The sequence below is a fragment of the Nipponia nippon genome, unplaced genomic scaffold (genome assembly GCF_047370975.1).
Source record: "Nipponia nippon isolate SJK-2023a ecotype South Korea unplaced genomic scaffold, ASM4737097v1 scaffold_3, whole genome shotgun sequence".
Classification (NCBI taxonomy): Eukaryota; Metazoa; Chordata; class Aves; order Pelecaniformes; family Threskiornithidae; genus Nipponia; species Nipponia nippon.
In genome coordinates, this window is record NW_028262347.1 from 25456802 (window position 1) to 25469807 (window position 13006).

Genomic DNA, 13006 nt, shown 5'->3' on the forward strand with positions numbered 1-13006 from the left:
CTTTTCCCATAACTTTAAATTTTGATAAAAATGGGTTGAAAGCAGGGTTTAATCATGTAATGTTCTCTACCAGGAGTCTATTTTCAAAATGCACTCAGTTTTGATATGAAATCCACCAAATGTAATTTGGTATCAGTCTTGGAGCCTTGTGGCTGCTCTTCCCTGAGATTAGTTGTTTGACGTCATTCATAGTGGTATAACATCAGTGACTAGAAGTCCATTTTCTTCATAAGGAGCATGTTTCATCCATTGTCTTCACAGTGAGCATGCTTATTAAAACATGCCAATGGTAGTGCCTAGATTACTCAAAAAAATGGAGGCATCTCAGTTGTTTTTCACTTATTTGAAGGCTCAAAAAAAAAATGAAATATTTGAAGACTGGAGCCAAGATCTAAATTTTATTATCTGGTGCTGCTGCCATGGGGAAGGTCAGCCATTTCATTCAGCATATGCATATAGAATACTGCTCAGAAGAAGTATCCATGCAGACTTACCTGTAGCATCCCAAGGACACAAGGGAAAGGGCAGAGGTTTCAGTTGCATGCTGAGTGTGTGCATGACTTGCTGCAGCAACCTGGCTTGCCCAGGTGGGACTCTGAAGAGCTGCAACTTGCTAGGGAGCCAGCTGGCCAGGGAACCTCGGCCTTTTCTTCCCTGTTGACATCTCCAAGTGTATATAGTGCTGCATATTCTTACTTCGAGACTAATGGCATTTATTATTGTTCTCTTCCCCTCTCCTTCTTTTTTTCTTGCATAGCTCAATAAGCAGCAGCTACAGATACTGAAGGAACGTTTCCAGGCCTTTTTGAATGGGGAGACGCAAATTGTAGCAGATGAAGCATTTTGCAATGCTGTGCGAAGTTATTACGAGGTAAGTTATGTGCTTTGTTTTCTGTATTGTTTAAGAAGTTCATAGGGTCTCTTTTAACGCAAATACAAGGAAATTAATTTTAAGTTTCAAAGGCTGTGAACTTCCAAATCTTCTAGAAACAGCTTCCTCCTACTCCAGCTTCGACGTTTTAAAAGTTGAAATCCACTGCCTGGGCACAAGGGATAAACTGAACTGGAAAATATCCACCCTTTTTGAAGAAGGAGAAAAAAAAAAAAAAAAAAAAAGACAAGACAAAATAAAAAACCCCTGGTGCTAAAAATCTTTCTGGCAGTGTTTGATACAACTAGGCACCGCTATCTTTATCTCTATATGTCTAAGTTACCTCTTTTAATAAGCACTTCAGTTGTAAGTTACCATCTTGAGAAATATGTCTTCTGATTTTTAGTTACTGTGCAGAGTTTTTTAGAGAGGAATCATCTGTTCCCTTCTTTCCGTGCAGCTGGGCCAGCTCTCACGTTTTTCTGTGACCTCCCGGGCATGTTCAGTGCCAACGGCCACCAGTGCAGATCTTTTGGATGTGGTTTTAATTGCCTAAGGGACAGGTCCCATTCCAAACTAAGAGGACAATTCACTGTCCTTTTTGTAACATCAGCAGCATATGGCTAGAGAATTTATTTCTTACTCTTAGCAAATGGTTTTGCGAATTCATTTTGTCTCATCTAACTTGAAACTTGCTCAATAAATCACAAGGGCTGTATGTTAAACTTGTATTTCTTTTGAAGGGTCTTCCTCCATATTTCACTCTACCACATCTTCTTTTTCAAATTTCTTAGCTTTATTTTTTATATATTATTTGTCCTTTTTCTCTCTCAGCTGTTCTTTGCTAGTGAATGAAACTTTTCTTCATGGAGAAAAAGGTGTGACTTATGTCCAGCTTGGTTTTATCTGCATTAAATTATGTTGCACAAAAAAGAGACAGGGATGGACAAATGGTGTCCATGTTGTACAGAAATGTGAGAACTCAGTGCGAGTTTCTCCGAATCACGGTCTGATCAGTACTGCAGCAGTTGAAATGAAGGAAATCTCAAAAATGCTTGTGAAAGGATGGGGATGGGTCTAACTTAGTTTACAGGTCTGCAGGTGAAACAAGAGAATATGAACATTCACGAGGTACTACATAGGGGTTCGAGAACAGTATAAAAGTTGTTAGAAAGTAATCTTTTTTTTTCTGTATAACTAATGAAGAAGTTAAGACTGGGAGGCAGGACAGTTTAGAAGATGGTGCAGGGCAAGGCTGAGCTAGTTAGCTGTCCAGCAGTAGTTTTCAGAGAAATGGGATGTCTCCAGATGCTGAACATGGGGTAGAATTGAAAAGGACGTAATGTTTATGTTCTTTCTTTCAGCAAGGTGTGTAAGAAGCTTGATGTGTTAAAGGAGGTAGCCTGCCCTTTCAAAAGGATGTGATAGTGAATAAAAATGATTTTAAAATAAGTGCGTAAACAGTAACTGTCCTGTTAAGATTTTCTTTTGTGTCTCTTGTTAATGAGATTTTTTGGACGCATCAAGAACTGTGTTTTTCAGCATATCTGCTGTTGCAGTGAGGGGCTATGCTTAGTAATCTAAGATAGCCCTATAAAATTGAAGACTCAAATTCTCTAGCTATTTTCAGCCATTCACCACTTTGAATTAAGTGTACCAATGTTCTAGCTGTCCAGTTTTAAACAGAGGATTCCAAAGATCTTGGCATCACCATCAAGGCTATAAGGACACCATGGGCTAGTGGGATCTTCATCCTGTGTTAATACACCATGAGCTCATCTACCAGCTGTAATTTGGTTCTTCAGTCTTTTGTTTGTTTGTTTGTTCTACCCCCCACAATCCCATTCTCCATTCTTTCCAGAGATTTCCTTCCAGACTTGCACAACCTTTTCCAGTTGTGCAGTTTAAGTCAGCATTTGCTAGTTATTTTTAATTTCTTTTCAGGACGGGGGTAGATAGTTACCAGTCTGCAATATTAGATTTAATGAACATTGAAATGGTGGAATCCAGCTGGAGACGTAGTTCAAGCTACTGCTCCCCTTCAGTGCATTTTAATCAAATTTTATGCATCTTACCACGTATTCTCGTATCATCACTTAGGTCTCTTGTGCCTTTTTCATTTGCTTCGTTACCCATTTGTTGAAAATATTAATCTCTTTTATTTCTTTGTGTGTTCTGTTGCTGCTGTGCTCTGATGCTTTCTCATGTCTATGTCTTCCACATATGATCCAGCACATCTCCTGTTCGATGATGTTAGTACTTTGAATTATGGACGTCTTGCTTGTTTCTGTGATACAGCACCTCATAAGCTTCAGTGTTAATTTCCTTATACTTTAGTTGCCGAGCTACAGTTCAGTTTTATCTGACATGGAAGGAAACAAATACGTGGTCTGCACAGTAATTATGTTACTCTGAAAACGATTAATTTCCCTTTAATCTCATGCAGTAGTTATGGTTTGAAACTTACTACAATATTGCTTGCAAAGCCAGGCTATTCTCATTACTACAGTTGATTTTCCACATCCAGCTCTTTAACTTTGAATGTGAAAAAGAAGATTTGTTTTGGGCATGTGACATAAATCCTTTATCACTGGTTGCAGGTGTTTTGAGTCACTAAATCTGGCTATAATTACTGGGTTTGTTCAGAATTTGTCCTCTTAAAAATCTAAGAGTACATTCCTAGGATTTAGAAACTTATAGCTCAGTCTTTGATTTACTTTTCTAGAGATATTTGCTGAAAGGGTAATTTATTTACTAAATAAAGAAATGTGAATTTCACTGTGTAAGAGAGTCATGCTCCTATGTCAGGGCTACGCTGGTTTACACTGGTCAATTTTGTTGCCTTATCCTCCAGCATTATGTCTTTTCTAATGCTGCTGTGGTTTTTAAGACTTTCTCTTAATAGTCTGGCGTTGTTTTTCCTTTATCTTAAAACTCTAATAGGAAAACAATTCATAGGAAAAGTTGCATAAACTCTTCTTTAATTCTCCAGAAATGGTTATTTTACTGTTCTGCATAATCTCCCCCTAGCATCCCACCACACTTCCTGAAAGTATCACTGAAATTTAGCATGATTTCTTTTGGTATACATATAATTAAGATTGTCTTGAGGAATTATTTCCTCTTCCATCCCAGTTTTAGAGAAGGTATGAAAATGTTTACAGTTCTCTTTCTGTAATCATTCTCTCAGAATTAACACAGGATTTTTTTTTTTTGTGGAAAATTCCATTACAAACATTGAGCCAGATTCTAATGGTAGAACATCAGGTGTTGGTGATACTTTTTGGATAAAGAGAAAAATTCAATCATATGGCAATTTTTTATGAGTAATTATATTGGACACACTGCTAAATGTAAAAATTAAGTGAGAAAGTGATTTATGAAATGAAATCTTTCTTTGCATATTCCAACCCATTTTTTTAAAAGTTATCAGTAAAATAGATAATCTTTCATTCATCAATTCTTGCATGCTCTTTCATGGAAACTGGAAAATGCTCTTGTGTAGAGCCCAAAGAGGTTAATTTGCCACCTTTAATATATATACCTTTAATAGGTATGTATATACCTTGGGCTAAACTCACAGTACTAATTCTTTAGTCTTGAATGTGTGCAGTCTTAGATAGGAGTAAAATGGGTGCAAAGAACTGTAATGAATGTTTGAAATACTGTAAAAATGTTATCGGTATTGTAATGATTGCAAGTTCTCAGGTTTTCAACTCTCTGCTTAAAGCATTGTGCAGCTGCAAGAAATTTTATATACTGGTGTTTTTCCTGTTTTTCTTACTGCTTCATTTTAAATATGTGGTTCTAAGCCATAATTACTGCATGCTGCTTAAATCTGAATGTTAAATGCAGGATCTGTGGCAGTTAGTACTATGAGGGGTTTTCAGAATTTAAAGTTGGACTTAGTTCGACTGTACCTGTTTGCCTGTGATGCAGGGATCATATTTAACTTAATTTCTATTTAAATTCAGGTGTTGTAGTCCTTGGCAAATTAAATTGTTGTCTGCCACAGGCAATAGGAAAGAACTGAGGTTTGGCCAATAGCGAAAATTGATGAGGCAGGAGATTCATGTACAAACCTAGCTAATGGATTGGCATGGCCTGGCTGGGGGGAGGGTTTAGGAGGGTTTAAAAAAAAGTGAACTAAAAGTAGAAAACAACCAAAATCAACAATAAGAAAGGTCCCGTGTTGTACAATCGTAAAATGATTTGGGTTGGAAGGGACCTTAAAGATCATCTAGTCCAACCCCCCTGCCACGGGCAGGGACACCTCTACTATACCAGGTTGCTCAAAGCCCCATCCAACCTGACTTAACAACTTCCAATGATGGGGCATCCACAACTTCTCTGGACAACCTGTTCCAGGGACTCACCACTCTTATCATAAAAATGTCTTCCTTCTATCCAATCCAAATTGACCCTCTACAGCTTTCTAAATGGTAAGAGAAACCCTTTCCCTTCCCTCTCGACAGTGGAGGTAGGTGACAGCTTTCAACTTCAGCAGTAAGTAGAGCAAGTGTCCTACAAACACCTTTCTCCTTCAAATCCTGAACTGCCAGCGCAAGCCCTTGTGGGTAACGTGTTGGCAAGGAGGGAGTGGGATGTGAATCCTGGCTGCACGTTGCTGGCTAGACGTGCGCTGACGTCTCTAGGCACACCTCTCCTAAACCTGACTGGACTGCTTTGGTCAGTCTTTGCTTGTGTAGCCTTCCTTCTCTCTCCTCTTGAGGCTGGGGACGCCTTCCTTCCCTGTGCTGTGCGTGGTGTGCAGAAAGGCCTCCTCGTGGGGTTTGGCAGCTGGTTGAGGTGGTCATGGTGCAGGGCAAAGGCGGCCAACCCCAGTCTTGGGCATATTCAGAGGGGTTGGTATTGAGCTGTTAAGGAGTTTGAAAGTTCTACACAGACTGAGAATGAAAGAAAATTATATATAAATTAGTGCCAGTAAACATCTGCCAGTGTAGATCTACCTGTGATAATATCCCTGTTTCTTTGTTTTGATCAAATCTGTGTGAGCATTTTCAGGCATCCTGAAAAAGTTTCCCTTAACACAGAGCAATTGTTTGGCCCATAGGGGAAGCACACGCTAGTGTGACACAAACATTGATTAGTTCTTGTGCTTATCCTTAGAAAAAGATGAATTGTGTTTATTGGAGCTTTTTTATATGAAGAGATTCAGATGTTGGATTAGTCTGAAAAAAATTGAGGTATTTCTGTAAAGGAAGAAGTGAAGCAATGATGCTATTTCTGCCTGTAATGATGGAAAACTTGGTCGGAAGGTTTTTTTGCACAGAAGTGAGGGGCAAAAGGATCTCACTGATGAAATTGAAGAAAGGAACTAGCTTTCTGGACTAAGTGGTATTTTGGTTGCTTTTACAGCTTGATTTTTAATAGCAGCTATTTTAGGTACACAGTTTTTATTCAAGGCAACAAAAGGCATAGTTGATCCTGATGAATATTTCAGGGATGAAGATGACCCTAAAGGAACTAAAAAGCATTCATTAGAATCAAAACATAGTACACACAAAATAAATAGTAATTAAATGTTGGAACGTTCTGTTTTGGTATTATCGAGGCAAAATAATGGAATCAGTAGAGTAAACATTTATTTAAATACATTAGGATAATAATTGTAGAAGCTAACTGGGTTTCAGGGCATAAATTCACTGGTTTCTGCTTTCATTTGTTTTTCTCTAAAGACATAATTGGCATACGTATGTATTGAAGAATATGAGCTTTTTGCTCTGTTCAGATCCTCTTCAGAAACCTGAATACTAGGCCAACTTGGGATTTATTGTTGATACAGTCTCATTTGGAGAAGCTGTTTCAACAGGATGTTTTCCTACGTTAACTTCAGGATAATCTTGTGTTTTGCCTTGTGAGGGAGCCTTTCAACAACAAATATGTTTATAGTTGCACTTATCAGCACTTACACAGTTAGTTTCCTTCCAGTTGCTTTAAAACGTTGGTAAACTTGAGGTCAGTGTAATGTTGGCATGGGGGCTGTTATTTTAGAGGTCTGTTGTAGGCCAGTTCTTTGAAAAGCTTCAGAAAATGGCATGTAATGGGGATTGTCTCAGTGTTAGCAATCTAATAATTTTCCTCAAAGAAGTGAGGGGGAGATAAGATACAAGAAATTAAAACATGCTTTGACCTCTTCCGTGCTAAGCAGAGACCCTATAAAGTCAAATTGCAGGCTTTGCGATGCACAGCTTTCTCTTGAGAGAGTTGTTTTATTGCTCTTGCATGGAAAGTGTGTCGGTGCTGAAATCCTCTAGTCTCTTGCTTTACAAATAGCTACATGTAACGATATTCTTTGTGTTTTTGAAGACTGGAAATCCCATTTTCACTTCCACCTGTATGGTGTCAGAAAGGCAAAGCATTTTGCTGTACATCTGCCCAGAACATAATTGTTAGCTGATGAGACTATGTCTATCCAGTCTCTTTGGACACTGATATTTGTGGATGATCATTGTTAATTTGACTGAGGATGTCATACAGTTTCCATATTAGCATTACAGATGTAATTATAACAGACCTCTATTTCAAACTTCTAAATGAGAGGAGGAAATGTCTCATTGAATTTAAATGGAAAAAAAAAAAAAAAATCCCAGTAATGGTATCCTTTTGGTTCATTTTGCAGCCCCTGTTGTTTCAGGCAAATAAGGAATGCCTTGTAGATCTGACACTACACTGGAGAAGTAACTAGTGTTGGGTAGTGAGGTATGTCTTTACTGTAGTAAGCATTACGTGACATTATTTACTTATTTATTAGGTAAATTCTGAATGTCTGTTAATCTGAACAAACCAATTAGAAAACCAGGAATAGCTCAAAGTGTTACACAACAGTGAATTTGGTCTGTGTTGCTTAATTATTTTTCTCCTAATCCCAGTGCTGTTTTACTCAGTCTCAAAGGAAAACAAAACTTATCTGGACGTTGGTTTTGCACAGTTAACAGTATGTTGCACTGAGACGTGGACTACACACATTTTTGTTGATGCTGTCTTCTGGGCAACTGAAAACAGTGGAGTTTTTTCAGCCAGCCTGATAGTAATAAGAAATATGGCAGTTTAACATCAGTCCTGCAGAAATCTTGCAGGAGATACTAAAATTTTATTCTCTCTCTTTTTTTTTTTTTTTTTTAATTTGGAAATCATTATTTGGAAGGATTTTTCTTTCACTAGATGATGAAAGGATGACAATTCTTGATCTTTTTAAGTTATCCTTCCTACTGCCTTTTCCAGGTCTCAGCACAGAGCTGACCTTAAGGCCCAGTGGAAATACTGCAAAATATTTCATTAAAAGATTTATGTTAATGAATTTTCCTTTGTGCCTTTATATTGTGACATCTGTGTGTTCCAGTCAGCAGTATCTCAGGGACCCTCCAAAATAATGCGGAGCAACAGGATACTTTTTTCCTCCTTTCATCAGTCAAACTTTCTGTATGACCAGAGGGAGGCATGTAGTTTCACATAAATAGGACGCTTGAAGTATCAGAATACAGGACAAGTGAAAATTTCCACAAGATGTCTATGGACTCTGAGGCAAAGTTAGTCCAACCAGGGTCTGTCTCTCTCCTGACTCTGTGGGCACTGGAATTTTCTCACATAATTTCTTTAGGCTTCTGGTTTTCATTAGAGATCCACTGTAGAAAGTTGCCATATTTTTCTAATTAATCATTCCACTGAATTACAAGCAACTAATAGCTAAAGGATTTCTTGATTTTAAAAACAAAACAAACAAACAAACAAAAACTCCAAACACAACCCACCAGGCAAACAAATAGTAAAGGAGAAAACCTCCTATTTTCATGTACCATTAGATTGAATTTCTAGGACTGATATTTACTCTGGATATTATTTCATTTACTCTTAGATTTCTAGATGGTGGGATAAAGAACTTTTGTTTGCATATTTTGATTGAACCTCTCTTTTACTGTTTTACTTTGTGATAGAAAGCTTTACCTGTCAAAGCCTTAGAGATGTGTGACTTGTCAAAATCTTTTAACTTCACAGTAATGTCTTGGAAAAGGGGCATTTTGTTCTTAATGGTGAATTGATAATCTCTGAGTAAACCAAGTTAGAGAGAACATGGCAGTAAGGGATAAAAAAGGTCAGCAAATGCATGGCTGAAATCCAGAAGTCAGTAAATGAGAAGTGGGGTTTTAAATTCTCACTGAACTCTCTCAACCTCATTTCATTTCAGTTCTATTACTAATTTCAAAAGAGGACAACAAATTCTTATATCCTGACAATTGTGAAAGCAGAACACAGACAATGACGATGTAAATATTTTCTTAGTGATTGTTTTTAGGTTTTGATTGATCTACATTTCCCACCATAGGGTATTGCTGAAAAGCCAAATTGGAAAATGAGATTCTTCTCAAGCTTTTATTTTCTGAAGTAAGCTTTATGGTGCCGTAGAGATGGCTTTTTCTATTTCATGTTGCCTTAAAAAGGTTTTACTCCTCACAGAGCAAGAAAGGTTTCTTCAAAGTTAAATCCAGGCATGAAGTTGCTATCCACCCAAGATTCTCAACAAGAAACAACATTATCTTAAATGGAGCATACTAAGAGAAGTAGATTACCCAGGCTGTTCCAGTTAGTAAATGCCTGCTTTGAGCACTGCTAGTGAACAATAACTACCTCATTAAGGAAACTGTTCTTCTTCCCACTTGGCCTTGCCATCAAACCATTTCCCCTAATTTCCTAGTTCAGTTTTTCTTATTAACTTAAGCTCATTGCTTAGCTTGCTGTTTTTTAAATGGAAATTGTACAATCTCTTCTTTTATTGTATTACCCTTTGTATAAATGGGTCTGTCTTGTGCCTCCTTAGCAAAACAAAAATGCTGAGCAAATTAGATATTCCTAATCTGTAGTAAATAATTTGATATTGGGTATTTAGTATGGTCCCTCTTTGGACATTTCACTTTTCTTATTTCTAAATTAGGGTTCCAGACACAGCCCCAAATCCTGGTGCAGTTCTGATGTACCACTTTTGTTCTGAGGTACCACTTTCGTACCACTTCATGTTTTACTCCTGTAATTCCTCTCACCCAGCTAGGTGACAGTCCTTACAGAAGTGAGTGATCAGCAGGGACATGCATTTGAAGGCTGATGTAAAGGAAGGAGGATACACAAGTGACTGTACCAGGATGGGAAATACCGTGGACCTTGGAGCTACATCTGTAGGTGTTCTGAGCAGGTATCTAGGGCAGCTGTACACAGAGCTACCCTGTCTGTAGTACCTCAGTTAGCTAGTGCAGAGCTAGCTGCTGTCTGTCTGCTTGCCGGCACGTTGTCATGGGGGCGTACTCCAGTCTTCAGAGCCGAGGCCCACACAGCATGCCTGACTGGCAAGAGGGTTAAAGACAGTGCTGCTGTCTAGGTTGTTTTCTTCTGAAATGAAATAGGCAAAAGATGCAGTTCTGCATCTATATCTATAGATTCATATGGTCCTAGACAGGCATATGATTTCTCTGGACATCTTCTGTTTCTTGATCTTTTCAGCAGTGATGGCAAAGTAAGTGTTAAGATGCTCACCTGTGGCATGCTACTAGGCCAGCACTTCCCAGCTAGAAAGCTGCAGCTGGGTGCTGGGGATTGTGAGCATTGCATGCTTTTCAGTGTTTTCCCTCGTTTTGGCATGTCAGCGTGCTGAGAAAATAAACAGTCTCCTGGGAGTGACACTATGACGTTTTTGTTGCATTTCAGTTTTCTGTTCTTAGCGTACCTTTCCTAAAACTAGGAAAGGTTTTCCTTGGAGAGCAGCAGGCATCCTTTGTTTGTATGTGTGTGTGTATCTCTGCAGTTTCACTGTGATAAATACGCACCACGAATAATATGCTATTCTGCTCATCATATGCAGACACTACTGCAGCAGAGCCTTCCAAGTCTAGGAGTAAGAAGTACTTCAATCAGAGATCAGATTTTATTTTCAATCAAATCCAACATTTTCTCAGACCTTTCTTCCTGACCAGCATAAAATTCGCCACGAATACATACTTATGTCCCTGTTTTGAGTCTATTCACTTGCAAGTCTTCTATAATCTTCCTTCGAACATTAACAATAAAAGGATTATACCTTTGCCAGTTCATATATGGAATTACAGCTTGTTATTTGGTCTTTCTTAGCTCCTCTCCTCGGCTTGTTTATGTCCAGACAGTCTAGAATGCTGTGGTAGAAATCTGTGGACAAATTACAAAAGTCAGTATCCTAGTATTGTCCCTTGTCTGTTTTACTGGTTGTCTCTGAATGCAATTCAGTTTTTAATGCTTTCAAGAGTATTTCCTCTGTAAGTAGTTAAATTAGATGGAAGCAAAATGAAACAAAGCAAAGCTAACTGTCTAGTTCTGTACTGTTTTTCTTGCACTGTCATAATGAGCTGTGGCACATGCAATGTGATCAGTAGTACTGAAATGCCCATGTCAAACCTCTTTGGCTTTACTCTCTGATGTGATCTCTCTGCACCTTCCTCCAGGGCAGTAGTGCAGCAGTTTCTCTTTCGAGATAAATCTGCAAATTAGAAAATAACCTTTATTTTTGCCATTAATTAAGAAGTAATTTTTTAATTTTAAAATCTAACCTCTTGTAATGGAAAGCTAGTTACCTTTTTACTTTGCTTTTGAGCTTTTGATAGCTCAATAAATCTTAGTGGAAAACTATGAAAAAAATACACAGCCAAATCTTTTACAAAACTTGATTTTTAAAAAAGGCAATGGTCAATTACAAGTTTCCCAAACTTAGTAACATTCAAGCAGCAATACTGTGTCAGATCAAAGTCCAAGGAATTCAGTATCCTTTCTCAGATATTACCAGATCAAAGGAGATGTCTGATGAAAAATACCTGGGCAGGGGAGGCCCACATGATGATTTCCATGAGTGTTCTCTGCAATTCCAGTCGTCAGGGCTCAGGAACATCCTCTACTCGGCCACCTTTCCATCACTGGTAACAGCATAAGGCAATTAACCAGTTCTTCAATTTGGCCTTTCAGCAACAGGAAGAGCTTGTTATTGCTGTGTTCATATTCTGTGCAGGCAGTCTTTTGTGTCTGGAAAATGAGACTTGCATCAATTGTCAAAATGTTTCCTTTTCTTGTTGCTCAGGTTTCTCAGAAGTTTGGGTTTGGGGGTAGGAAGGAGGGATATGGGTGAAGTTTCAGAAGCCCTATAGTCTTAGCTCCAGAATGAATTAATTTCCTTAATTGTCCTTACTGCAGTGGAGCTGGTTTTAGTTGCTATCTATTCATTCCTTCTCTGCTTATGTTGGGAGGGAACGATGGACTTACGGAACTGATCTTAAAATACAAACTTTTTTCTTCTGGACAGTGGCATCCTGTCCTAATGACTATACAAATGTTCAACTGTGAAAAGACTGAGTAGGCTGGTCCTTGGGGCCCCAGTAACTGATGTAATTTGTGTAGCTGGAGACAAAAGTTCTTTTGAAATACAGCTTCTGATCTAAGGCTTGCAGCAATAATTGGTGATTAATTGTAAATGATCCCTGTTGCCTTATTTCAACTCTCAGCCTTATGACTGTGCTTCAGACATGCAGCAAATACAATTGAGAAAATTAAAAAAGGAACAAAAAGAAGTGATGCTTTCCATTTAGCGCTCTCTGTTTCTCTGCATGCTTTGAGTTGATGGGTCTTCCGTGCCTTGCTCCTGGCAAGGGACTCAGAGGGGAATAAGAGTGAGCGTGTGTCTCAAAGTGTGCTGGGAACCCACAGCTCCAGCACGGCTGTGCAGCTCACCGTGATGCTTTTAGCTCTGTTTCCCTCTTGGACTGCTGAGCACATCCATAAAGGCTCACTGGGAAGTAAGCTACAGCTTTCATCTTTCCGCATGAAAGAGATTTACCACTTTTCTAATCCAACTAACAGTGAGTACTGCTTCAGAAAGTCAATCTCTGCTGCTGATGAATTGATGAAGAAGGAAAAGGTAAAGCGTGTCCTTCCTCCCTACCTGGGTTCTTCTTTGAGCATGTGAATCACTTTTAACTGCATTTTCCCTTCACTTCAGAGAGAAGGGTCGAAAAAGATGGACTGCTTTGCTATCTTTATGTTTATGTTTCCATGAACGTAACATTGAAACTAAAGATGAACTTGAGACAAGTATCTGTACCTAAAAAGAAA

The 13006-nt window shown here is 38.5% G+C and overlaps 1 protein-coding gene across 13 annotated transcripts in view; it reads left to right on the forward strand.

Moving 5' to 3' along the window:
• CADPS2 (calcium dependent secretion activator 2) overlaps positions 1-13006 on the forward strand; it is a 324205-nt gene that overhangs the window by 67255 nt on the left and 243944 nt on the right. For all 13 annotated transcript variants that reach the window (XR_015706229.1, XM_087764100.1, XM_087764101.1 and 10 more), the window contains exon 2: positions 758-871. Coding sequence is in view for 10 of the 13 variants with exons in the window: in XM_087764100.1 (XP_087620226.1) it covers positions 758-871 (114 nt within the window). In the remaining 3 variants the exon portion in view is untranslated. The remainder of the gene's footprint in view (positions 1-757; positions 872-13006) is intronic.